General features: G+C 33.3%; 3 protein-coding genes across 3 annotated transcripts; 1 reads left to right on the top strand and 2 right to left on the bottom strand.

The window, feature by feature from the left end:
* Positions 1–5916: 5916 nt before the first annotated feature.
* Positions 5917–8575, top strand: LOC145075542 (lysine histidine transporter-like 8). The gene is made up of 5 exons (XM_079021770.1): positions 5917–6386; positions 6865–6998; positions 7095–7522; positions 7720–7851; positions 7945–8575. Exons 1-5 carry the CDS (start codon positions 6001–6003, stop codon positions 8428–8430), a joined length of 1566 nt encoding a protein of 521 aa, XP_078877896.1. The 5' UTR covers positions 5917–6000; the 3' UTR covers positions 8431–8575.
* Positions 8576–10343: 1768 nt separating this feature from the next.
* On the bottom strand, positions 10344–13680 carry LOC145075457 (B3 domain-containing protein Os01g0723500-like). The gene is made up of 7 exons (XM_079021719.1): positions 13290–13680; positions 12224–12734; positions 11986–12122; positions 11398–11884; positions 11157–11320; positions 10750–11063; positions 10344–10653 (listed from the first exon to the last, which is right to left on the bottom strand). Exons 1-6 carry the CDS (start codon positions 13353–13355, stop codon positions 10761–10763), a joined length of 1668 nt encoding a protein of 555 aa, XP_078877845.1. The 5' UTR covers positions 13356–13680; the 3' UTR covers positions 10344–10653; positions 10750–10760.
* An 8737-nt stretch (positions 13681–22417) lies between these two features.
* LOC145075381 (seven transmembrane domain protein) lies at positions 22418–24577 on the bottom strand. Its single transcript, XM_079021663.1, has 7 exons — positions 24395–24577; positions 23491–23560; positions 23317–23376; positions 23132–23246; positions 22943–23058; positions 22720–22844; positions 22418–22638 (listed from the first exon to the last, which is right to left on the bottom strand). The coding sequence occupies exons 1-7, from the start codon at positions 24469–24471 to the stop codon at positions 22509–22511; spliced, it is 693 nt and encodes a 230-aa protein (XP_078877789.1). The 5' UTR covers positions 24472–24577; the 3' UTR covers positions 22418–22508.
* Positions 24578–24892: the final 315 nt, after the last annotated feature.

Raw genomic sequence — 24892 nt, 5'->3', positions numbered from 1 at the left:
AATTTTATTTTTTAATACAAATAAACATGATTGCGAATTTGGTTGCCTCTTTTCATCATTTCGTAGAGGTACCGGGTGCGTAGTTGAAACTTAGTGCTTAGTTTCATAGCATGCTCATATACTTCCCATTCAAGTAAAAATATAAGTTTATATATAAAGAATAACACGTGGATATTCTTTTTTTTTTTTTTAAATCTATAGTATTGACTATTGAGTATTGACACCTCATATCTAATTAATCTGTGAACTTGAGTCTTCATTCACTGGTTTGAAGTTTGAACGGAAATTTACATGGGTGTAACTTAATTCTTAATAGAGTTTTTAACCAAAATAGGGTTATTGAAAAAAATATTTACCAATCTAGTATAGTTTCAAAAATATTTACCAAACTAGTGTGTTTATCATTATTTCTATGATAAGGCTTTAAATTTATGAAGAGTTTGGAACACTGTTAAACACTTTTTTGATTATCTTTGAAATTTAAATGTTATATTTCGATAATTATGATTCTTTTTCCACATGGTGTATCTTAATTATCACGATTTTCCTTTTTCTAATTTTACCACATAAAAATCTATAACCACTTGAGAGGTTCAAGTTACTTTTTGTCATTTGGGTCATTTTTATAAGTATATTTATGGACCCATCATCATTATTTTAATGTTTTTGATATCATTTTCTTGGAATTTTAGCTTCATATATTATTATTTTTAGTTATAGAATTCATCCAAGAAAGGCGGAGTACTCAAAGCTGCTTTTGTAGGAAACAAAAAGTGTATAATCAGAGGGAAGAGTAAGAGCATCTTCAGCTCTTCCAAGTGCAATGCACAAACATCTTAATATACTTATATGATAATTTATCTAACACCATTAATTTATGAATAACTCTTTTTATAAATTTATTTCATATAGTTAAATCTTTATAGGATCTTTAAATGGATTTTTACTTTTTGTTTAATCTTGTAATATACATTTACAACTAATTTAAATAATTTTGATAAATAATGTAAATTGAGATGTAGAATTCCGCACTTTGATGTCAAATGCTCAAACCATATTATGACTATTACTAATGTTTTTGCGATTTTTATCCCCATGTGACCGCTCCAATAATACGATTTACCATCTTTTATGTTCAATCTTATAAAGGAATAAAAAAATTAATATGTATACATTTTTACCGGACAATTTATATAAAAAATGTTATTATTATTTTGTATTTGGGGTTGACCATTACGAATTTAAACTGCACAAATCGATATACTTTTCACTCTGATAGTATTAACCTTTAATTATAGGTTTATGTTTGCTTTAAGTGTCGTTTTTATAGAAAAATAAATGGTTAAATATAAAGTTGATTATAAGATGTACATATTTAGACATAAAAATTTCAAAACGAATTAAATTAAACTTTAAACGTAATTTTAGATTTATAATACATTGTGACATTTTATTGTAGCTGATTTGCTTAGATTTGCTTATATGACATGCCACATAAATGAAAACCTATCCAACTATATTTATATGGAGTTGATGTGGCGTACACGTCTCAACTCATTTACACCCTAGAGACCAAACTAATGTTCCTTCTCCCAAATCATTCGCATCAATGAGATAACCATGCCCAACAAATGGGTCTAACACCATTATGTATTTTGGCTTATGCACATTTATTATTTGAAGTTTTTTTTACTTCATTTAATAGTGGAATCTCTTATCTTTTTCAATATATATATATATATATATATATATATATATATATATATATATATATATATATATATATATATATATATATATATATATATATATATATTAAGATGATCGAGTATTACAGGTTTATTCGGTTTTTTGAGACCAAGTATCTCATATCATCTTTTCTAATCATCTTATTCAACCAACATCATGTAACTCTCTCTCTCTCTCTCTCTCTCTCTCTCTCTCTCTCTCTCTCTCTCTCTCTCTCTCTCTCTCTCTCTCTCTATATATATATATATATATATATATATATATATATATATATATATATATATATATATAGGAATGACTTCTATGGAAAACAAATAACTAGGACAACATCTACCGGAACCAACAATCAAATGACACGTGTCCATTACTTTCTTCACAAGTAATGTATTGTGGAAGTTATTTTGGAAGTGATGTGTTGTCATGTTATCATTGGTTCAAATATGTGTTGCCCTAATCATTCATTTTCCATATAACTCTTCCATATATATATATATATATATATATATATATATATATATATATATATATATATATATATATATATATATATTGTTAGGTGCATTTTGTGCACCGTTTTTTCATGTCTATTTCTGTTTTTTCATTGCATTTTAATTTCTAATTCTTGCATCTAATTAACTATTTGGGCACTTGCATGTTTTATTCGAAATGCCCAGTACTTCACTATTTTTGACTTATTTTGTATGAATTATGGAGCTTGTAGCATTAAAGGCGAGCACGGAGCAAGGACCATGAAGCTTGGATAATAGAGCATGGATCATGGAGAGAATATGAACCAAACGTGTTATGGGTTGAAGTTAGAATGAAGACGAAGTCAAGTTTAAAGACTAGTTGAAGTTTTAGCAAAACACAAAGTTTAATTTAAAATAAATGGTCAAAACACGTGTTCGTGCAGAAAACGCATGGCCATGTTGAAAACACATGGTCATGGGGCTAAAAGGCATGGTATGGGCTAGACCGTGCGTAGATATCGAAGCTCTTATTTATTTTTGAACAAACACATGGTCATGCCAAAAGCTCATGGTTTGAGTCTGACCATGTGTTTCACCCATGAGTACATGAGCAATTACTTTTTCGTGCTAAAAAGAGGAATCTGGCTCATTATTGGAGACAAACGGTTTTAAGAGTAGCATGAGGCCATTTTGGAGATTTTTTTTGAGCTTTTGAAGAATTCCAATCATTGCAAACATCTTTGATTTTCATTTGTAAGCATTAAACACTTCCAATTTCATCTTTTTGGTTGATTTGTTCTTAGCCATGTGTGGCTAGAATCTCTAATTTCTAACTCTTGTTCAAAACATATTGATTGTTTTAATTGAAGTGTATGACTTGATGTTTGATTTTTGATTCAGTTCTTGTGATTATTTTCTTGTTTAAACTAGAATCCTTGAATTTGATTTATGTTTGATTTGCCACTTATATGAATTGAATTTTTGTGTAGTTAATTAACTTTTAGGACACATAATCGTTCTATAAAGTTAATGATTGGTAACAAACAATATGTTTTATTATTGTAGAACATATATCATATGTTTTCATGCTTTTCGGGCGTATGAGAAGAAATGAACATTATTGGGAAACTTGTTCAAAACTTAATATACTTTTTAATACAATCTAAGAGCATGTTTTGGTTGAATTAGTAAAGCAAGGTCTAGTCAAAAAGCATGTTTTGGTTAGATAATTTTACAAGCGATAAGTATTAGAACGTGTTAATATCTTTCAGTATCAACTTAGAATAGTAATCATGAATTACATCAAGTCATAATCAAGTTAAATGACAACATTGAGAACTATAACTAGAACCATTTCAACAACTTGTTTAAAAATCTGTTTAGTTATCTGCATGTTCTAAAAGTAGATTGTTTTTTACATTATTTAAGATTTTGCATACAAATCCCCCTTTTGCGACTAAAGTACTTTGTGCAAAGAGGTATGGACTTTTGTCGTGTGTTTTTTAGTATCGACCATGCTTGTCTTGTATTGCTTTTTAGTGCATAGAAGCAATGTATTTGGATTCTATAGTACTTATATTATTTGTTGAGTTTGACACACCTAACATATATATATATATATATATATATATATATATATATATATATATATATATATATATATATGGGTTTAGGGAATATGTAGCTGTTATGTACCTAATATTAGGTATAGAACTATAAAAAACTACATAGTTTTAACAAAATTCAATCAAATCTCTCTACCATATTTATTGTATTCTCTATTAGACTAGATAATAGGATTTGTAAATATTTTTATGGAGTTTTAAATATTTAATTTTGCACTACAAACTATGTATAAAAATACATTATCAACTACCTATAAATCTTCATATTCAAATTTAACATAGAAAACTATAGTGAAAGATTGAAATTGTTCATTAAAAAGACAATAAACTTTTTCCCTTAACACATAAAAAAGAACCATGCAAGTATATATATGGTAGGTGTCAAAAAAAGTTATCAAGCCTACTAGAGGTCTAATATAAACAACACATTCAAAATACATAGATGTTGAAGATAAATTATGAAATAAGAAATAATATGAGCTTAAAAACAATAAAAAGAAGTTAACAATTAAAAAAAATTATTTTTTTTAATCAAAATGAAGTCAATTTTGATGGTTCTATACCTAATATTACATACATGACAGCCACATATTCACTTTTCCATATATATATATATATATATATATATATATATATATATATATATATATATATATATATATATATATATATATATATATATATATATATATATATATATATATATAATTTTGAATCTTACACCATAGGTCTTCCCCTATATCTTCCCCTATATTCATGAATTGTGCCCATGTAAACCTGCTAAAACAAAGCTTCAAAGATATGCAAAAATAAATAAAAATATGAACTGGGCTATTAAGACCTGCAAAAAAAACGAGCTTCAAGTAAATGAAAACCCAAAAACATGAAAAGCCCTAAATCCATACAGGCTTTGACTGATTTCAAGAACAAAAAAAATCCAAAATAACAAATATTGATTTGTGTTTGTTTCATACCCAAAATGACAATTTAAGGATTTGTTCTCCCAAAAAAAGAACACACGTCATAGACACGTACACACATCATTTGGATTTCAGTTTGTGTTTATTTCGGATATAAAATGATGAATCCATGAAAAAAAAAACTTGATTTCACGATTTGTGTTTGTTTCTTGAATCAATAAAGACAAATCGGTCTCCCAACAGAAGAACACACATCATTATGATTTTATTTTCATGTTTGTTTCGGACTTAAAATGAACAAAAACTTGCTTTGAGTATGTAGAGTTTCATATTTATGTGTGTTTTTGTTCCAGGAGTCTATTTATTTTGTTTGATCTCATATTCGCATTTATGTTCTTGTAATCGATTTTAACTTTTGAAATGCTTCTTTATTTTTCTTTTTTGTTCTTGTACAAGACTTTGAGATTAGCTCTCAGCTTTGTTTCCAAAAATGTGATGTTAACCAAAAAAAATATGACTGAAAACTTATGAGAGGTATAGGATGACCGAAGATCCCAACATAGATATCAAATAATCATTAACCTACGATATCTTATCATATTAATATTTTTTGAACATGATATCAGAACATTCATAATGGTGAGTTCAACGAGAGAGTTGAATGAGACGATAAGTCTATGTGTCATTCAATGGATGAAAAGTTCAATGACCATTGAACTCTTTAATGGAAAGAAAGAAAGTTTTTAATTCTTAAATATTTAGTATAAATTACATTTTGTAACATTCTATTAAACTTTATAAAGTTCAATACGAAAAAAATGATGAAGTTGTATGATTTATAGAAAGATGTTTTGGCAATCTATTAAATTCTATCGAGTTCGATGTATTATGATACGCTAAGAGATAAATAAATATCTAAGGCATAATACATTGCTTTTGCAAGTGATTAACCCCACACTAATTCAATATTATGACTTGAGTCCATTTTACATATTTACCGCTCCATTTCCAGCTTTTCCCGACACACACTTATTCCTCATTATCACCGTCTCGAGATCCGTCGCAATTAACCCCCCACTTTCCACGGTCAAGATCTCCTCTTCACAGACTTTCACACCAAAACCACCTTCAAAAAAACATTCTTTATGCTCCTTCTGCCACCAAATATTTAACTTCACTTCCACTTCCACATCCACTCACTCAAACCAAACGCCAAAAACTTCATCTCTCGATCTCATGGAAGAAAGACCCGAAACGGAGCTCATTTCGATACCGGCGACGCCAAGGGACTCCACGCCGGAGATACTGACGCCATCAGGACAGAGGTCGCCGAGACCACACTCCAAAGAGGGTGGGAAGTCGTCGACGGCATGGACACCGACGTCGTTTATTTCACCGAGGTTCTTGAGTCCCATCGGAACGCCGATGAAGAAGGTGCTGGTGAACATGAAAGGGTACCTGGAGGAAGTCGGTCATCTGACAAAACTTAACCCACAAGACGCTTGGCTTCCGATCACCGAGTCCCGGAACGGCAATGCGCATTACGCCGCTTTTCATAACCTCAACGCCGGCGTCGGATTCCAAGCTCTGCTTTTACCTGTCGCTTTCTCCTTCCTCGGCTGGTAATCTTTTAACCTTTAAACTATTCAAAAATCACTTTTTAACATGTGTATAAAGAGTTTATTTATTTATTTATTTATTATTATGATTATTATAGAACAAATTTCAACAAAATGAATTATCAAAAATATCATAAGTTTGTAAGTGTATTTACGCTCATGCACTTTTTTCTAGTTTTTGGCGTATTTTCGGTGAACGATATTTATTTTGATAACTTTCAGAGTTTTGTACTTTGTGCATAAAAAGTCGTATCTTGCTTGTTTTTGTCTCCTGTGTGACGGGAAACAAGAACATCCCGTGTTGTTTTAACCATTTCTTGTCGAAAAACATCATGGGTTTTGACCAATAAATGGTAAAGTCTTTATCTTTAATTAAAAGAAAGAACGTATCTCTTTTCATTGATTTTAACTTTTTATATATCGAAATTTGTAGAAGCTGTATCTTGAATTTTACTTTTGGGTGTCCAAATCATGTAAACAGGAGTTGGGGGATTATTGCATTAACCATAGCTTACATCTGGCAACTATACACTTTATGGATCTTGGTACAACTCCATGAAGCAGTACCCGGCAAAAGGTACAACCGATACGTCGAGCTCGCCGAAGCAGCTTTTGGTAAGAATTCCGGCCGACAATATACAGTCTAACTTTTTGGTGGATAAAATCGATGAATTGGGTGATAAATCTGTTCTCTGTTGTTTGTTTCTACAGGAAATCGATTGGGTGCATGGCTATCGCTGTTTCCGACAGCTTACTTATCCGCAGGGACGGCGACGGCGTTGATTATCGTCGGAGGAGAAACCATGAAACTATTCTTTGAAATCGTTTGTGGGCCTCTTTGTTCTTCAAATCCGTTAACGACAGTTGAATGGTATCTGGTTTTCACGTCGTTATGCATCGTGTTGTCTCAGCTTCCAAATCTCAACTCCATCGCCGGACTCTCCCTTGTCGGAGCGGTGACCGCCATTATCTACTCGACGATGGTGTGGGTCCTCTCCGTCAGCCAACCGAGACCACCCAACATCTCTTATGAGCCTCTCGCGTTACCGACATTCACCTCTTCCATATTTTCCGTTTTTAATGCACTTGGGATCATAGCATTTGCATTCAGAGGCCATAATCTAGTTCTCGAGATTCAGGTAAGTCAAACTTTTATTATTTTGACTTCAAATTTTATTCATATAATTAAACGATTTCACTAATTAATTGATTCTAGATATATGAAGATTTTGGTATTAATATTGTAACGAAATAGATATGAATTTGAATTTTGAAAATGGTAACCTTGACCTCAAAAAGTTAAACTGAAAGTTTTCTGGTGTATATCTTCTCTCAGTCGACGATGCCATCGACATTCAAGCACCCAGCTCATGTCCCGATGTGGAAAGGAGCCAAAGTTGCATACTTCTTCATCGCCATGTGTTTGTTTCCGCTAGCCATCGGTGGTTTCTGGGCTTACGGAAATCTCGTAAGTGCATCGATCGTTTTCATTTTTCAACGTTCTTCAAAACTCCATCGACGACGCTTAATTTCTAATAATCCCATATTTTCAATGTTTTAGATGCCATCAGGAGGGATTCTGAACGCACTATTCGGCTTCCATGAACACGACATTTCAAGATCGCTTCTTGCAACCACCTTCCTCCTCGTCGTCTTCAGTTGCCTGAGCAGCTTTCAGATCTACTCCATGCCGGTTTTCGACAACTTTGAAGCCAGCTACACCCACCGGACAAACCGGCCGTGCTCAATCTGGGTCCGGTCAGGTTTCAGGGTGGTTTACGGGTTCATCAACTTCTTCATAGGTGTAGCACTGCCGTTCCTCTCCAGTCTCGCCGGACTGTTGGGAGGGTTGACACTTCCGGTGACATTTGCGTACCCTTGCTTCATGTGGGTGTTGATCAAGAAGCCCACAAAGTATAGTTTCAATTGGTACTTCAATTGGTCGCTTGGGTGGCTTGGTGTTGCGTTTAGTGTGGCGTTTACGATTGGGGGGATTTGGAGTATTGTTGATAATGGGCTGAAGTTGAAGTTCTTCAAGCCTAGCTAGTTGATTGAAGATGATGGCATGATTGTGGTTTAATTTTTGATTATGCATAATTCGATATATACAGTTTCTCATATATGTGTAATATTGTATGGTGGAATGGAAGTCTTAGAATATTATTTGAAAACTACAAGATTTAATCATCCAATACAGTAGTTATGTTGATCAATCTTTAATTAATCTTATGTAATTATTTTTAAGCGTAAGTGTGACTCATCCATATTTATTAGTAAATTATTAGTAAAAGTAATATTTTAGTAAAACATAAGATTTTTACCATAATTCTTGCAATGAAGTAACCTGAAGGCTGAAACTGATATTGCTTACATGTAGGGCTGTTAATCAGGTCAATCCGATCGGGTTTCGGGTTAAACGGGTCGGGTTAGTCGGGTTTTTTATAAAAATAATTTCACCCGGAACCCGACCCTATTAAGGTACGGGTTATTCGGGTTTTGGGTTTATAGGGTCGGGTTATTCGGGTTAATCGGGTTACAATGTAAGACATAAATATTGTGCCATATTTATAATAAGGTTTATTTTCAGAGGGTTAAATTAGGATGTGTTAAATCCAAATGACTTTGAGTACATATGGTTTATTTTTCTTGTTTGTACTATACAAGTAAAAAGCTTTATGCATTTGATTTGAGGTTGTGTATTTTTTATTTTAGGCCACCTAAACTATTATTGCATATTATTTTACTATGCTACATATTAATTTCCAATTGTACAAAGCAATATTTTGTTCTATAATTGTGTTGCATTTTATTTTCCTCTTTTTTATGCCACATAATGTACAAAAATAGAAGATGTGAGGTGGAATAAAATACATAAATATTGTAGTATATCTTTATTCGGGTTAACCCGAAACCCGACTTTTATAAAAAAAAAAATCAACCCTAAACCCGACCCTAACTATAGTTCGGGTTTGTCGGGTTAACCCGAATAACCCGATTAAGAATTTTGACCCTATAAAACCCGACCCTAAATGTCTTAATCGGGTTATGGTCGGGTCAGGTTAATCGGATTCGGGTTTTTTTGACACCCCTACTTACATGGTGCAATTCTTTCCGGTCTGATCTTTCACCTTATCGTCCGGCCCAATTGATTTTAGAACAGCCCAATTAGTTGTTAGGACTTAGGATGCCATATCACATATTCATAAGCAATAATGGTTAATGAAATCCTTCTTTTTTTTCCTTAAAAAATCATCGACATTGGCATGCACAAAACTATCATTAAACTAATAGTATTTGTCGAAACTTAAAAAACAACAAAGGATATCAAAGATTATAAAACATTATGTTCACATAATATTTTATAGCCTTTTTTCATTTATGTAATCATTAGTGCCAACAAATGTTGTTTTTCGAATTATAGTGTACACTTAAACATGATAAGTATATGAGAGGACTTTAAATAATATACGAAAAATATAAAGATAAATTTGTTAATTTCTAAAAAATGTTTTTTGAAAAGGTTAACCATTGAAAATGGTCTCACAATACTTTTTGTTAAATAAAAGTTAGTAGAAAGCTAAAGATGGTTGTTATTTTGGGTAGTGAGGTTAAACTTGGTAATATGAGATTTACCAAATGGATTTGGATTTTGAAGGTAGCTGTTGAAGTCTTTGGTGGTGGTTTTCATCATAAGCTATTTTTGGGCTGGTTGAAGACTTTCAATAATAGATTTTGTGTCTAAAGGTTTAAAATCATCACCAGATTTCCTACTTCCTGATTTTATTCAGTTTCGGTCAATTTTACCCCTGGACTTTATGCTACTGGTGAGTTCATTTTGTTGTAATTTGATAAATGACATTTATAACCAAGTATTTATCCATTGTTTGATGTCACAAGAAAAAAGCAGAGAGTAGTCTAATGTATAAAATACACAGATGTTTAAGCAAATGAAAGCAGAGGTGTCACTAAATCAATTTTCTTTATTCCAGCAAAGTGCAATTTAATGACCCAGCAAAGGAAACTAAAGATTACCATTTATATACAAAATCCAGGTTAACATGAAGCAATTTCATGACTCTAATATAACCATAACGTTCTTTGTTACGAAACATGATACAAAAAGACACAAAACATATATGATATGATGCCCATACATCATGAGATAAGTCTTTCCTAATTTAACTCTCATATTATATACGGACATCAATCACACTCACATCACCTCAGATAGATCAGCAACATCTCCATTAATAAAAAAAAATACTCCAACCTGCAAAAACATCAACAGTTAGCTCTCTAAAATGTCGAGTTTATTCATGAAAAAGAAAAGATACCAAAAATAGAAAAAAGGAAAAAAGAGTGGAACCTGATTATGAACTAAGTGCCTAACTGATTTGAAGGTCCAGTTGCAGTTGCAGTTAACTGATTTCCAAGACTTGATATGTGGACACGCATTTCACAGCTTCCAACAAGCTCAAAAATACAAATATCTCCCATTTGAATCCCATTCTCACGCACAAATCCCATCCATCCTCCACAAAATGTATGCAGTGTATGCATTGTCTCCACTTTCAGTGTTGGAATTGAATTCACTGTCCAGCATTCCCCTTTCAGATTCTGAAGAACTATCTCTGTTCTGCAGCTAGGTAGGTGTTCCATTGAAAACTGATACGGAACTTTCTGTTTTATTTTTTAAAAAATAAAAGCTTGTTAGTTGTTAGTTACATAATAACAGAAACAAGTAACAAAAGTTTTTAACAAACAAATACTCACCAGAGTGTATGATCCACTGACATTGAACTTTTTCATGACTCTAACAAAATAAGGAAAACTAGAAACAAAAGATTCAGCAGCCATTTTTTCCTCAGGTGCTGACTTCATTGACATACACCCCGTCATTGAAGAACCCCTTTTTTCTTGTAACACTCTTTCTTTCCCTATCAATCCTTTCACTTCTTACTATCCTCATTAAAAACTAACACAAATTATTAATTTTAGAATTAAAAAACAATACCTGGTTTTCCATTTGTTGTAGTTTTCGATTGGGACCCAACAACAGACCCTTTAGCAGCAATACCAAGTTTCACCTTTTCAATGGAGAAGGCAACCTTCTGACCTTCCATCATGGAAAGCTTCTGTGTTTTGCGTGACTTTCCTTTCGCTTTCTTTGCCAACTTTCCGGAAGTTTTATGAGTCAATGCCTTAACATCACTACTACCCTGTTGTTGTTGTTGTTCTTCATACTCTACTGCTTCTTGTCTAACTCTAAGAATATTCACACGCATTTCACAGTTTCCCACAAGTTCAAATATGCACACATCTCTCACATTTATGTTGTTCCCACGAACAAAATTCAACCACCCACCACAGAATGTATGTGAAGTTTGAACTCTGGTTGTTGGAATCGAATTAACAATCCAAGATTCTCCTTTTAAGTTTTGAAGAACAATCTTTACTTTGCAGTTTGGAAGATACGCCATAGCAAACTGATATGGAACATTCTGGATCATCATTTTCATTTTACCCAATCAGAATCATTAACGCTTTTTATATATAAATAAGCAAATAACCATGACATATGAAAGATATGAAAGATACAAACCAAAGTATATGAGCCACTTATGTTGAATTTTTTCATAACTTGGGAAAAATGAGGGAAACTTGAATTGAAAGTTTGAGCAATCTTCTCTGCTTCTGAAGCTGATATTCTTCCTAACTCTTCTTCGTTAGGACGTACAGCTGAATCAGTTCAGAAGAACACAAAAAGGTGTAATGATTTTTTTTTTTTAAAAAAAGGCATTAAGAACAATGAATAAACAGAAAGTAATAAGCTTTTTTACCTGATACAGGTAAAGCAGGAGTGATGGAATTCTTTAAACCAGTTCCACAAAACTCTGAACCATTCAAAAAGTCAGCAACTCCATCCATGGTTTCTTGTTCAGATATGTTTGTGGGTTCATTGTGTGATTGAGAGCTTCTTGGTTTCTTTGGGACTCCATCAACCATATTTGACAACAAAGATGTATATTCCCTTTCCCTTTTTTTACCAAAATGTTGATCAAAGATGCTTAAATCTTGATGGCATTCGGCTGAAAATGCAGTCTCTTTCTCACAAGAACTTTGATCAAAGATTTGAACTGTGAAATGCAAATTACCATCATATCTGAAAACTAAAGAGTCACCATTTTCTAAGAAGTGATCTCTCACAAAAGCTGCCCATCCATCCAAGATAAACAAACCATCACTTTGCTGTGCCAAGTCAGCATGCCATGTGTTCCCACTGGGACCCATCAATGAAACTGTTCCACATGTTTTCCCTTCCAAATGTTTCCCAAATTTTGAAGGTATTTTCTGCAACAGTAAACACAAGTATCAATCACATAATGAACAGTAAAAAGAGACATAACAGTAAATCATAACAATGAGAACCACTAGCTATATGCAACAGTTCTTGGCTGTATCTAACTTTCACAAATCACCATAGGGATTCTAAATCAGAAGATCATAACTATTTATGATTTATGAACATATGATTTCATCAACAGGCTTCTGAATCTGAATAAAACAGCCCTAAATCCTAACCAAATTGGTAAAAACAAATTCACATCGGAACTACATTCGACTTTCTCTAACTTTGGTAACTCTACAGAAGATTGAACATTGATGATATCATTAAAAGCCCCCATTTATGCTAATCTCTAGGTATAAATCTGTAAATGTGATTGTGAGTCCTATAATAACAGTAGAAAAGATTTTTGATGTTCGTCTTTGAACTTCGATCATTAACTAAGAGAAAAACAAAATGCAGACGTTTATGACACTCTTTCATGATTTTTGTGATTGTTTACGTATATGTACACATGCGTCTAAGGAAGCAAATGAAACATGAATGAGAATTTTTTTTACCAGTTTATCGAAGCTTATGTTAGGGTTAAAACCCTTGATAAAATGAGGTCTTCTGGCATCCATCATCTCTCGTTGTATCAGCTGATTTTCTGTAAAACCCTAGAAACAACTCAAGAAAATTACAGACATTGAGATGCACCGTGAATCAAATCAACCGTCCCTTCCTATATAGTGAAATTTTCAAGGAAGATATAGTGAATCGAGAGAGAGAGAGAGAGAGAGAGAGAGAGAGAGAGAGAGAGAGAGAGAGAGAGAGAGAGAGAGAGAGAGAGAGAGAGAGAGAGAAGAGCCGGAGAGAGAGAGAGAGAGAGAGAGAGAGAGACAGAGAGACAGAGAGATAACAGAGAGAGAGAGAGAGAGAGAGTCTACGGTAACCCAAGATACAGCCTTGTGTAGAGGAGTAGACCCCGGACAGGAAAAGGTTTGGGCCAGGAAAAGAATGGGACAGAGTGACGTTTGTTTTTACCAAAATGACCCTGTGGCTGTGATAGATGACACTGATCAAAACAAAACAGATTTAACTAAGTGTGTTTCCTCAAGATTTAACTAAAGAAGTCAAACATTTACATGTACATTTACATTTCAACACTAAAAACATAATGCATTTTATATTATATTGATATAGAGAAAACAATTTTTCAAGGATTTATTAAAAAATAGTCTGAACTTCACATATTCTACCCATATATTTGCAAAGGGTTCCTAGCAAAAACATGGTGTATTTAATAATACAACGTTTCTCTTTTTTTTTTCTTCGTAATTCTCATTACGAAATGGACCATTTAACATATTGTTCAAAATAACCATATGTTGACAATGAAATGTGTGGACATTGCAAGATGCATATTTGTAGATAACACGATGTCATTTTGCCTTTTTATTTATGTTTCGTATTTCCGACGACGAAATGGATCTCATTGTGAAATGAAGATTGATGATCGGTAAATGTGGAACTTTTCTTCATCATTAGTTTTTGACAAAATTACAAGAATGGTCCCTGTGGTACGTCAAAACTAGCAACTTTGGTCCAAAATGGGTTTGGCTCGCAAGGATGGTCCAATAGTTTCGTTTTGTTGCGAGTTTAGTCCCAAAATTTTAAAACTTTTTATAATGACGGATTTGCCCTTGGTATTTTCCCTTTTTTAATTTTTTTATCACATAAATCAAAAAAAGAAAAAGAATATATATATATATATATATATATATATATATATATATATATATATATATATATATATATATATCCCTCTCTCTCTCAAGAACAAACCACAACCGATGCCGTTAGAATCCCTTCCTCGACCTCCCTTTCATCTCCAAATCGTCTATCTCCCTCGTTTCTCACTTCTCCGGCGAAGATAGCCACCACAGTCGACTGTGGTGTCTCCTCTGCCTCCCCCTGTTGTGACCAACCACCATCCAACATCCCAAATCCAAATCCATAATGGGTGTTCTTCGTTCTTGTTTTGGATCTGAAATAAAACCCAAATCCAAAAGTTGAAGGTAGGTATGTTCTTGGTTCCAAATCTGAAACGAAGATGAAGACCTGGAGATGAAATCTTTCTCTCCATGCAAGTATATGTATTCATTCTCCTTATCTCAAATCTATCATTACCATCCATCGATTTGTTCTAGCCGTCGGTTCAACCATCGTGTGTCGCATTTGTGAAAAAAAGAACTTGCACATAGTTAGGGTTTGATGAGCAGGAGATCGTCTAGAAGAAAAAGAGATGCAACCAAGTCTGATTCAAGGTTTCAAATTTTGATGTAGTTCTAATTTTTTTTTTTAATTTTGGATTGAAATCATGGATTTGTTCACGCCAGTCACAAGGAATATAACCAAATGGAACTGAGTAGATAATAAACCCTTATCATCTGTGTGGGGTTTTCTTATGATTTCAACAGATTTTGATATCAAATTTTGATTTTTATAGGTTGAACTTTTGTTTCTGAGTTCAATTTTGATATAATGTTTGATTATGATTTAGAAGACGATGAGCGGTACAAGTCGTAATCAGGTATGCGCAGATCTACTCATTTTCTATTTCTAGATTTTTTTGATTTGGAAGGGAAGATGAAGTTCATCACAACCAGCCATCACCACCAGAGATTGATTTTGTTCCTCAACAGCTTCGTCTTTTTTCCATATTTATATTCATCCATGGATTTAGCAAAAAGAGGGGAAAGGGAAACATAAATATTGGGTAGGGGTTGCAGAAAATGATTTGGTTTTACGTTTGTCTCACAATGGTGGTTATTGGTGGGTTTAGTTGCAGGGAGCAAGAACAAAGGGGAAGCGAGTGTGTGTTGTTGATTGTCATTGTATGTATGTGTTCTCGGGTATCGAGAGAGAGAGAGAGAGAGAGAGAGAGAGAGAGATTTTATTTTTGTTTTATTTTTAATTGTTTTTTAATTGTTGTAATAAAAGAAAATTGGAAAATAAAATAATAAATGTCAAATCCGTCATTATAAAAAAGTTCATAGGAAATTGGACTAAACTCGCAACAAAACGAAACTATTGGACCATCCTTGCGATCCAAACTCATTTTGGACCAAAGTTGCTAGTTTTGACATACCACAGGGACCATTCTTGCAATTTTGTCTTAATTTTTAGTTCGAAACCATTATCTATAAAGGTTGGTAAATTTCCTTGGTCGATTTCATCAACCACAACCAAGATATATACAAGAGATCCATCAGATCAAATTCACATGCGGGAATATTAATGTGTTTGGTTTTGAGAACAAGTAACAATGTTACAAGACCGATTGTTATATGTAATGTCTTTTCCACAACTTAAATGAAAAAGGGGGTGTCGCTTTTGTTGTATGTGAAGCCAAGACGAAAAGATAGTTAGAAAACTTCTGATACCAAGCCTACAAGGCTTGCTTTAGACCGAAAAATGATTTTCATAGTTTGAGAACATAGTTGGGATATGATGTGTATTGAAAGTCCAAAGGTTGCTGCATGTAAACGATTTCTTGAAGATCACCGTGAAGAAATACGTTTTTCATGTCAAATTGATGAACATCCCAATCTTGTCCTATAACTAAACTGGCAATTGTATGAATTGGAGCAAGATTCACAATGTGACTAAATGTTTTGTCATAATTAATGCACACTTCTTGACATTTTCCATTCACAATCGAACATGCTTTGTATTGTTCTAGGGAACCGGCGACTCAAAATATATGTGAAAGATCAATGACACCAAATAATGTTAATATGGGACGGATGTGACATAAGTTTCCAAGTGTGTCATTTAAGCAATGCATTATATTCAAGCGTCATGGCCCCATTCAAATTACGATCGAGCATAATAACTTTTGGGTTTCTAGGAACGGGAAAGATGTTTTGAGAGAGTGGATTGCAGTGAGAATTAGGTTTAACAACCCTAATTTTGGACCTAGTTTGCATTGGATGGGAGGCATTGAATAGTGGGTGATGCAGTGGTCATTTGGGTTAGAATAGAGGATTAGGTTTGGGAAGGGTGGTTTTGAGTTTGATTTAGAGATAAGGAAGATGTGAGATAACTGAATTGCGACAGGTGTTGTCGAAGTGGAATGATGAGTGGGAGGAGGGTTGGTTATAGTATATTAGTATGAGTTGTTTGGAGTGTTGATGGAGGGGTGGTCGGAGGTTTTGGAGGATTCATATACTGTAACGCCCAATTTCAGGTTTGAATTACACTTTGTAATTTTGGGATTGTTGGTTGGCCACGATGCAGTGAAAGGATTACCACAACATGGAATTTATGCATAAAACACGTGTTTCATTAACGACACCACGACGTGGCATGATGCTTGCTACAACGTGGTAACGGTATAAATGCAAAACCCTAATCTTCGGGCTTAGGTCCCTATTTAAGGGAAATGATGGCTAGAATTTCCTCCACCCTCAGCCTCCATCACCTCTAAAGAGCCTTTGATAAACCCTAACCCCCTTTTCATTCTTGATACGAACTAAACACTAGGAAACCTGTTAGTTTAATCAACTGATCACTGTTTGAATTGACTTGTTTGCTAAAGGATTAGTAATAGCGAACGTGAACCTAATCATTTTAGAAATCGGTGAACATGAATAAATAAATTTGTGTGAACAATTATCTATGATTTTAAGATATAATCTGTCTAAACCAAAGTACCTAAAGAGATTTGTCTTCCTGTCAGTTTATCGAGATTTGCTATTTAGTTGTTCGTTTGAGATTTAATAAACCCTTTCTTTACTACTTTTGTGTGTTTTGTGTAACCTATAATCAAACATTTTAAATTAATTCACTACCGTTCCCCTTGAGTTCAACACCCTTGCTTATCAAAGCTATACTATACTCGATCAGGTTCACTTCCTGTAAGGTGTAATTTAGATGCGAAAATTATGAATTATAAATAAAAAACTAGTGTCATTCTTGATATCACGTTGTGGCCACCAATTACCACGTGTGGTTATGCTATTATTTGCAATATATATCTCACCTCACTCGACGACACGACGTGGTCGACACTTTCCTACGTCATAGTTACTACACATTGCATGTATTTGCAATCTTTTGTACCACATTTTAGAAGTTGGCGTTCTTGATTTCATTTTTCCGGGATATTCAGAAGCAGCAGTTCCACTTTCTAGTCTTCTAGCAGTTTATAGAGCAACTTTTAGCAGCCCCATTCAATCTTGCCACAACTACCCCATGAGAGTGTGTTCCTTTTTCTCCCTTTTTACTATTTTTATAAGCTTAATTAGTTTTATGCATACAATGAGGGCATTGTATGAAATAAGTATGGGGTAGGGGTCGACAAAAGAAATTAAAAATGACTATATTAGGAAAATTTAAAATTTTAAAAAACTTGAAATAATAGTTTAATTTAAGAGAATCTAGTGATAATTTTTTTTTTGCTAATACTGTATGGGATGATCCGATGAGAACTCAAATGTTTACCCGGGCCTACACATGTTATAGTGTATTTGTGGCTTCCCATTCTTAGTGAAAAGTCATGAGATATGAAAGGTAATCTGGTAGTTTATATGACATAATACGTTTTGCATCCTAAACCTGAAATCTATCCAGGAGAGCTATATAGTCATTGACTAATACTTTAACCAATAAGGGTTGAAGTTAAGCACTCATGCTTAAGCATGTATGTTTTGAGTGAAAAAAAAGTGAGTTATACATGTTAAAAAAAGAGAGAGATAAATTATCAAAAAGTTGTTAGAATTTTGGAGCTATCAAATTATGAAGATCAAAAGATCAAAATTCTGAAGAAATCCAAAAAGTTGAAGATGCCAAAAATCAAACAAAAAGGTGGTGAATTCAAAGAAATCAAATATCAAATATCAAAGAAATGAAGAATTACAAGAGCTTTTATGGTATCAAAAGTTGTAATTTCTAGATTATGTATGCTTGGGTAGCTTTAAAAAAACACCTTGAGGTTAAGAAAGATTTATGAGGATTAATTTGGAGGGTTGCGGAAACGAGTGTTTTATAAACTAAGGGGTGAATGTTCATAAGGATTGTGAGTATTTAGAAGTTGGAGGTTTCTTAGGAAAAATTAGACACAAATACATGCATTGCGGTCTTGGGATAATGGTTGGGTTTAAAATGGATTATTTTATGTGATATTGGTAAATTAAAAGTAAATTTGTTTGGAGGCAAACAAAGGCTAAGTGTAGGGTATTTTGATATGTGTTTATACATATATATATATATATATATATATATATATATATATACCATATCATATCTTGATATTTTAGTCTTTATTACACTTATTTAGAACTAAAAGGTACTTATAATACTTTGACTTGCAAGTTACAACTATTATATGTTGCTGGAGCGGAAATGGAGCAAAAAACCCGAGAAAACAGAGTTAGACTGCAAATATGAAGAATTGAGCTGAAAGCGGGCCGAACGCCCTGCGTTCCCATGATGAACACTCTGCGTTCGTGGCTTGCTGTTTACGGGATCGCTTGGTGGAACACGTTGCGTTCCTTGAACCTAGGCGTTGCGTTCGTTTGGAGGTGTAAAGTTGTTATATATTGACATTTAATTCGTTCTAAGGAGAGATTCCGACTTCTAACCTATTTTAGTCGACAAATAACTTCTGGTAAGCCGTTTTGAGGGTATAGGAGGCGGCCGGAATGCCGTTAAGCTGACAGGAGCGAAGATCTGAAGAATTAGAGAGCGGATTCGTGTCGGTAATCATGTGGTTTGTTATCGTGACCATGTTTAGCATTCCACTGTGATACTATTATGTTTTTACTTTCTAATTTTGGTGTCAGAACCATTTACTTTGAGTTTATGATTAGATAAAACCTTGATTTGTGGATTAATTGCTATATTAGATTGTTTTATGCATGTTTAATTTATCTTGATAAGCTTGTTAAAAGATCCTTATGTGTTAATGACAGTTATTCTCTGTTACTTAAGTATATCGAGTTGTATGAACATCTGCTTGATTGTTTGCCTTTTATGATCTTGATGACCATTAAGATTATATGCCTATGAATAGCGAACGTGAAACTAGGGTTAACTAGAAAATAAGTAAGTTAATGTGTGAACATGTGTGATGACCGACCACAAATGAGTTAATTGGACAACCAATTTGATTCACTATTATTACAGGTCTTGCTTGATACGAACTGAACACTAGGAAACCTGTTAGTTTAATCAACTGATCATTGTTTGAATTGACTTGTTTGTTAAAGGATTAGTAATAGCGAACGTGAACCTAATTGTTTTAGAAATCGGTGAACATGAATAAATAAATATGTGTGAGCAATTATCTATGATTTTAAGATATAATCTGTCTAAACCAAAGTACCTAAATAGGTTTGTCTTCCTGTCAGTTTATCGAGATTTGCTATTTAGTTGTTCGTTTGAGATTTAATAAACCATTTCTTTACTGCTTTTGTGTGTTTTGTATAACCTATAATCAAACATTTTAAATTAATTCACTATCGTTACCCTTGAGTTCGGCACCCTTGCTTATCAAAGCTATACTATACTCGATCGGGTTCACTGTCTGTAAGATGTGATTTAGATGCGATAAATTAGAAATTATAAATAAAAAGCTAGTGCATTAAAAATTCACATCACTTATTTTTACTCTTACATATGTAAAATTTGGTCTTTTGTCGATGGTATGCAAAGTTTTACAATATTATTTTTTTAATCGTACAATATATAAAGCTTGGTTTACACTCTCTTGTTGTTTTCTTTTGTATTACTTAACTGAGCTATCTAAATACTAAAACTGAGATGCCTTGTAGGTTGTGTAATAAAACTTAGAAGGTTTCAAGTGTGTTAGTGTAACTAAATGAATTAGGACAAAATAGTTGAGTGTATTTGTATATAAAGGTCATTAAGGATATATTGTGTTTTGAAGCTAAATACATGTTTGATGTTTCTTCTTTCCCTCCTTTTAAAGTTTTGCACAATTAGATGTCTTAATTTTAATTATGTGTTTAAAAAGAATCTTATATAAATAAAAGGGTCACTTATTATAAGTAGTTGTTTTATTTTTATCTTGAAAAACTACCTCATATATCTTAAAAAATAGTTTCATATATTTATTTAATTTTATATAAATAAAAAAATATAATTATCTTAATTAATCATTTATTGAAATAATTGATTATGAGTTTTTATTATAAAAAGTTTAATTATTTTTGTAACCGTTGTTTCCACGGGCTATAACCTAATGTGTGTGTGTACAAAATACATCTGCGATTTGGTGTCCCGATTTGAAAAATTAAACATGTTTATAACATTTGTAAAATAGTAGATGAAAAACCTAAATAGCAGATAGAATCTAAGGCGACGTTTGGTTCACAGAATGTTTTTGAAGGAATTGGAATCTGTTCAGGAATTGAAATATGTCTTGAATTGGAATCCAATTCAATATGTTGTTTGGTTACCCGTAAATGGAATTTGAATTCAATTTTATATTTTGTTTGGTTGGCGGAAAATAGAATTGGAATAGTGTAAAATAACATAACTATCCTTCTCGGTTTTTGGTTACTTTTACTTTGTTTTATAATTATATGTAAAGATATATTTATAAATTATAAAAATAGTAAATGCATGTGGTGGTGGCGGCGATGGTAGTGGTGATGGCGGCAATGTGTGGTGGTGACGAAGGTGGAGGTGGTGGTGGCAGTGGTATCACTAGTTTTGATGGTAAAGGCAATTGTGGTTGTGGCGGTGGGTGTTAGTGGCGGTGGTGGTGGTGGTGGATGTCGGTGGTGGTGGCGGATGTTGGTGGTGGTGGCCCGGTGGGTCTAGGTGGTGGCGACGATGGTGGTTGTTGTGGTGGCAATAGAGGTGGTGGTGTTGATGATAGAGTTAGTAGTAACAACGATAGTGGTAGGGTGGTGGTAACTGAGGTTATAGGTGGTGGTGATAGTGGTAGTGATGGTGACGGTGGTGGTGGTAATGGTGTCGGCAATGGTGGTGGTGGTAACGGAAGCGGTGGTAGTGGTCGATGGTGGTGGCGAACGTGGTGGTAGTGGTGACGACATCAGTGACGATGGTTATTGGTGGTGGTGGTGGTGGGTGGGTGGCGAAGGTGGTTGTGGTGGGTGGTAGTGGGTAGTGGTGAAGGTTGTCGCGAGTAGTGACGGAGGTTTTTCATATTTATTGTTAAAAATGAAAAGAGTAATATGATAATCTTTAACATTTCCACTTGAAGGAATTTAAATTTCCTCGTCTTTTAGATAAAATTTGTTTTCCTTCGATGAAAGAAAAGTTTGACACATTTAGAAATCCAATTCCTTCTCAAAACTTGAACCAAACATAGAAAAGTGATGGAATTAAATTCAAATTCCTTCCGATTCCAACAAACCAAACGACCCCTAACAATCTTTGATTTTAGTAGCTATTTTGCAAAAAAATGTTTTTTTAGTTATTTTGTGAAAACTAATTAGCAAATTTGGCTAAAGTAGTAAATTTCTCATATAAATATACGTTTAAGTATTTATATTTAGACATTAATCTGCTGATGTAGTATTTTGTCTCATTTCTTGAGTCATTCATTTTCATAAAAATTTTAGAACACAACATAATTAAGGGTTTTATTTTTTTTGTTGTTAACGAAAGCTCATTTCTAAACAATAGTTGTGGAATGGGGCAAAACAAGTAAAATCGAAAGACAGATTGATGAATTTAGTCTAAATTTCTACAAGAATAACAAAAGTGCCATTGAGGCTAAAAAATCCCATTCATCTGAATCAAGCAGATGATGATGGTCTTTGACAGGCTGAGAAAAGTTGCCAGCTGATCAAAGCCATGGTCAACGAGGTCAACACTTGAAAACCCACAACTTCCGGAAGATGCCATTTCAACCCCCACCTCAAATAGCTACAAAAACATAAACATATGTTTTTATTATACAATAATAATATACGCTTTTTTGTGTATTAAAAAAAAAAAAAAAAAAACCTTGTGATAGAAGGCATTGTTGCTACAATTCCTGCACATGCGTATATGATAGGAATCAATGTCTTTGGCTTGTTTTTCCTTAACCACATCAAAGATCCCAATGCAGCAAGTGATAGACTTAACATCTGGATTTTTTATTCAAAATAAGAACAATTCATTATAATCTTGTTTTTGAAAATGTAGTAAACTTTTTTCTTTTTTTAAAAAAATTGAAAATAAATACCAGATTTGCATTTGCTTCAAGGCCTTGAAGAATGTAATCCCAAGTGAATTCAAGTCCTCTAGCACCCACCCAAAGTGGAGCCAGCCTATGCAAAACAGAATCAGCAAAAGCCCACCCTGTCATCATAAATTCATTAATTTTAATTAAACAATTATATAATGATTATATTATTATAATAATGTGACTCACCGAGTCCAACGGCTTGGAACTTGTGATTTTGTGAGATGTTTCTGTGAGTCAACTGAGTCAAGGCAAAGTAAAGCCCAGCAACATCGATAAAACCAATCAAAGCTTTCAACAGTTCCTACAAAAAAAATGAACATTAAAAAGACAATGAATTTATTGGTGAGTTGATAATGGAAAAGAAAGTTTACCTGAGAGGGATCAAAACTGTCGCTTTCGGAAACTTTAAGAAATGTAGCAAGGCAAACAAGCTGTGGTCAAATATTTGAATAGAAATGATAAAATTAGTTAAAAGAAGATGTTTTTTATGAGTTTTGTTTATAATTTTGAGTAATTAAAAAAATTGGTGAAGAATGCATGCATACCTTCACTAATGCTGTGCCAAGATAGACAACAGCAGTTTTCACAGAAGTCCCCAATGTATCATACTCAGATCTTTAGTAAAAAAGAAAAAATTACCATGAGTTTATGTAAAAATATTCAACTTTTTATAAATCATGCTAATATTATATACCACATTTCATAGTATTGGTTGAATGGATATTATGATCATAATTCACAAACACTGGAGTCATCTGGTTTCCACCTAGTTTGTTTCCATGTAATTAAACAATCTGAGTTTTAACTTCATGATCCATCACACACAAATGACGAAATTCCCAAGAAACAATGAGTTTAAAGTACCAATATGGTTTTCTGAGCTAAATATTAGCAAGTTTCTTGACTATTAGTTCAAATTTAATTCATTAAATCTCTTAAGTGTAAGCATTCTTGGTGTGAAATACACAAATCAACAATACGCTTTCACAGAGCTAAACATAAACAAGTTTCAATTTCATTGACAAAATTCCCGAAGAGCAAACAAAGTCCCAAAAGCATCAATATAGAAACACGAGCTAGAGAATTACCAGTTTCTCACAAATCTCAGTTGTTCGATTAATCTATAGAAATGTCCGACGAACATAAACTCAACGTGGAAAATCCAATCTAAAGCTATCAACTAAATTCTTTACCCCAAACTAAATCTTCATGATAACGAAATTACAATGTCACAGCAGAAGGTACAATTTACATACGGTATTATACAACAGTACAAATAATTAATACCCAGTAATCGCTTTCAATCATTATGGTTGCAGCATTCGATAAATGAACTCTTAAATTCTTAATTGCTTAACTATATTTCTAGCTGAAACAATCACACTAGAAAAGTAAATCTGTAGATACGATGCCACAAATTAGGTCATTAATTCGAGAAGAGAGACTTACAGAGGAGTAGCGGAATAGTATACGGCGTGAGGGCCAAACGTTAAGATTGCACAGTTGAAGAAGTGAAACATCGTCATCGTTCTCTCTCGCCTGCAAAATCGAGAATGGAGAGAGATCCAGAGACGAAAAACCCGATCAGTGTTGTGTTTTCAACTGCGTGATCACGGTCATTCGAGTGAGGATGATCACATAGAATCCGATCTTAAAGTGTAACTGGGCTTATGTTTTAGGGTTTTACTAATGGGCTACAAAACGAAATTACCCTCAAAATAGCGGGCTCTAGTCCATGTTCGAATTAGATTGCGTAAGAATTAAGATATTCGAATAAATTATAAAACTCCATTTTCAAAGTCAATGTTCAAATACTTATTCATGTCAAGATTAATATAGGTTATCGCGTTGTTATGGTTTGACCAACAAAGTCAATGTAATGAATATGTGTAAATAATTAATAGTATTTGTTAAGTGTTTCGAGTATTTGGTGAACTGATATATAAC

The sequence above is a fragment of the Lactuca serriola genome, chromosome 1 (assembly GCF_051521515.1).
Source record: "Lactuca serriola cultivar US96UC23 chromosome 1, Lser_US96UC23_V15, whole genome shotgun sequence".
In the NCBI taxonomy this organism is placed as follows: domain Eukaryota; kingdom Viridiplantae; phylum Streptophyta; class Magnoliopsida; order Asterales; family Asteraceae; genus Lactuca; species Lactuca serriola.
The sequence above is the reverse complement of the archived record's forward strand: the minus strand, read 5'-3'. Positions and strand labels throughout refer to the sequence as shown.

Bases quoted from the DNA above. Each gene is read 5' to 3' on its own strand.
- LOC145075542 (XM_079021770.1), top strand. From the start codon at position 6,001: ATGGAAGAAAGACCCGAAACGGAGCTCATTTCGATACCGGCGACGCCA. The intron at 6,387-6,864 runs GTAATCTTTTAA...TCATGTAAACAG, and splicing joins GCTTTCTCCTTCCTCGGCTG to GAGTTGGGGGATTATTGCAT. The intron at 7,852-7,944 runs GTAAGTGCATCG...TCAATGTTTTAG, and splicing joins TCTGGGCTTACGGAAATCTC to ATGCCATCAGGAGGGATTCT.
- LOC145075457 (XM_079021719.1), bottom strand. From the start codon at position 13,355: ATGATGGATGCCAGAAGACCTCATTTTATCAAGGGTTTTAACCCTAAC. The intron at 11,885-11,985 runs GTTTGTATCTTT...ATGATGATCCAG, and splicing joins TAAGTGGCTCATATACTTTG to AATGTTCCATATCAGTTTGC. The intron at 11,064-11,156 runs GTGAGTATTTGT...AAAATAAAACAG, and splicing joins TCAGTGGATCATACACTCTG to AAAGTTCCGTATCAGTTTTC.
- LOC145075381 (XM_079021663.1), bottom strand. From the start codon at position 24,471: ATGACGATGTTTCACTTCTTCAACTGTGCAATCTTAACGTTTGGCCCT. The intron at 23,377-23,490 runs GTATGCATGCAT...ATTTGACCACAG, and splicing joins TTGGCACAGCATTAGTGAAG to CTTGTTTGCCTTGCTACATT. The intron at 23,247-23,316 runs GTAAACTTTCTT...TTTTTTTTGTAG, and splicing joins ACAGTTTTGATCCCTCTCAG to GAACTGTTGAAAGCTTTGAT.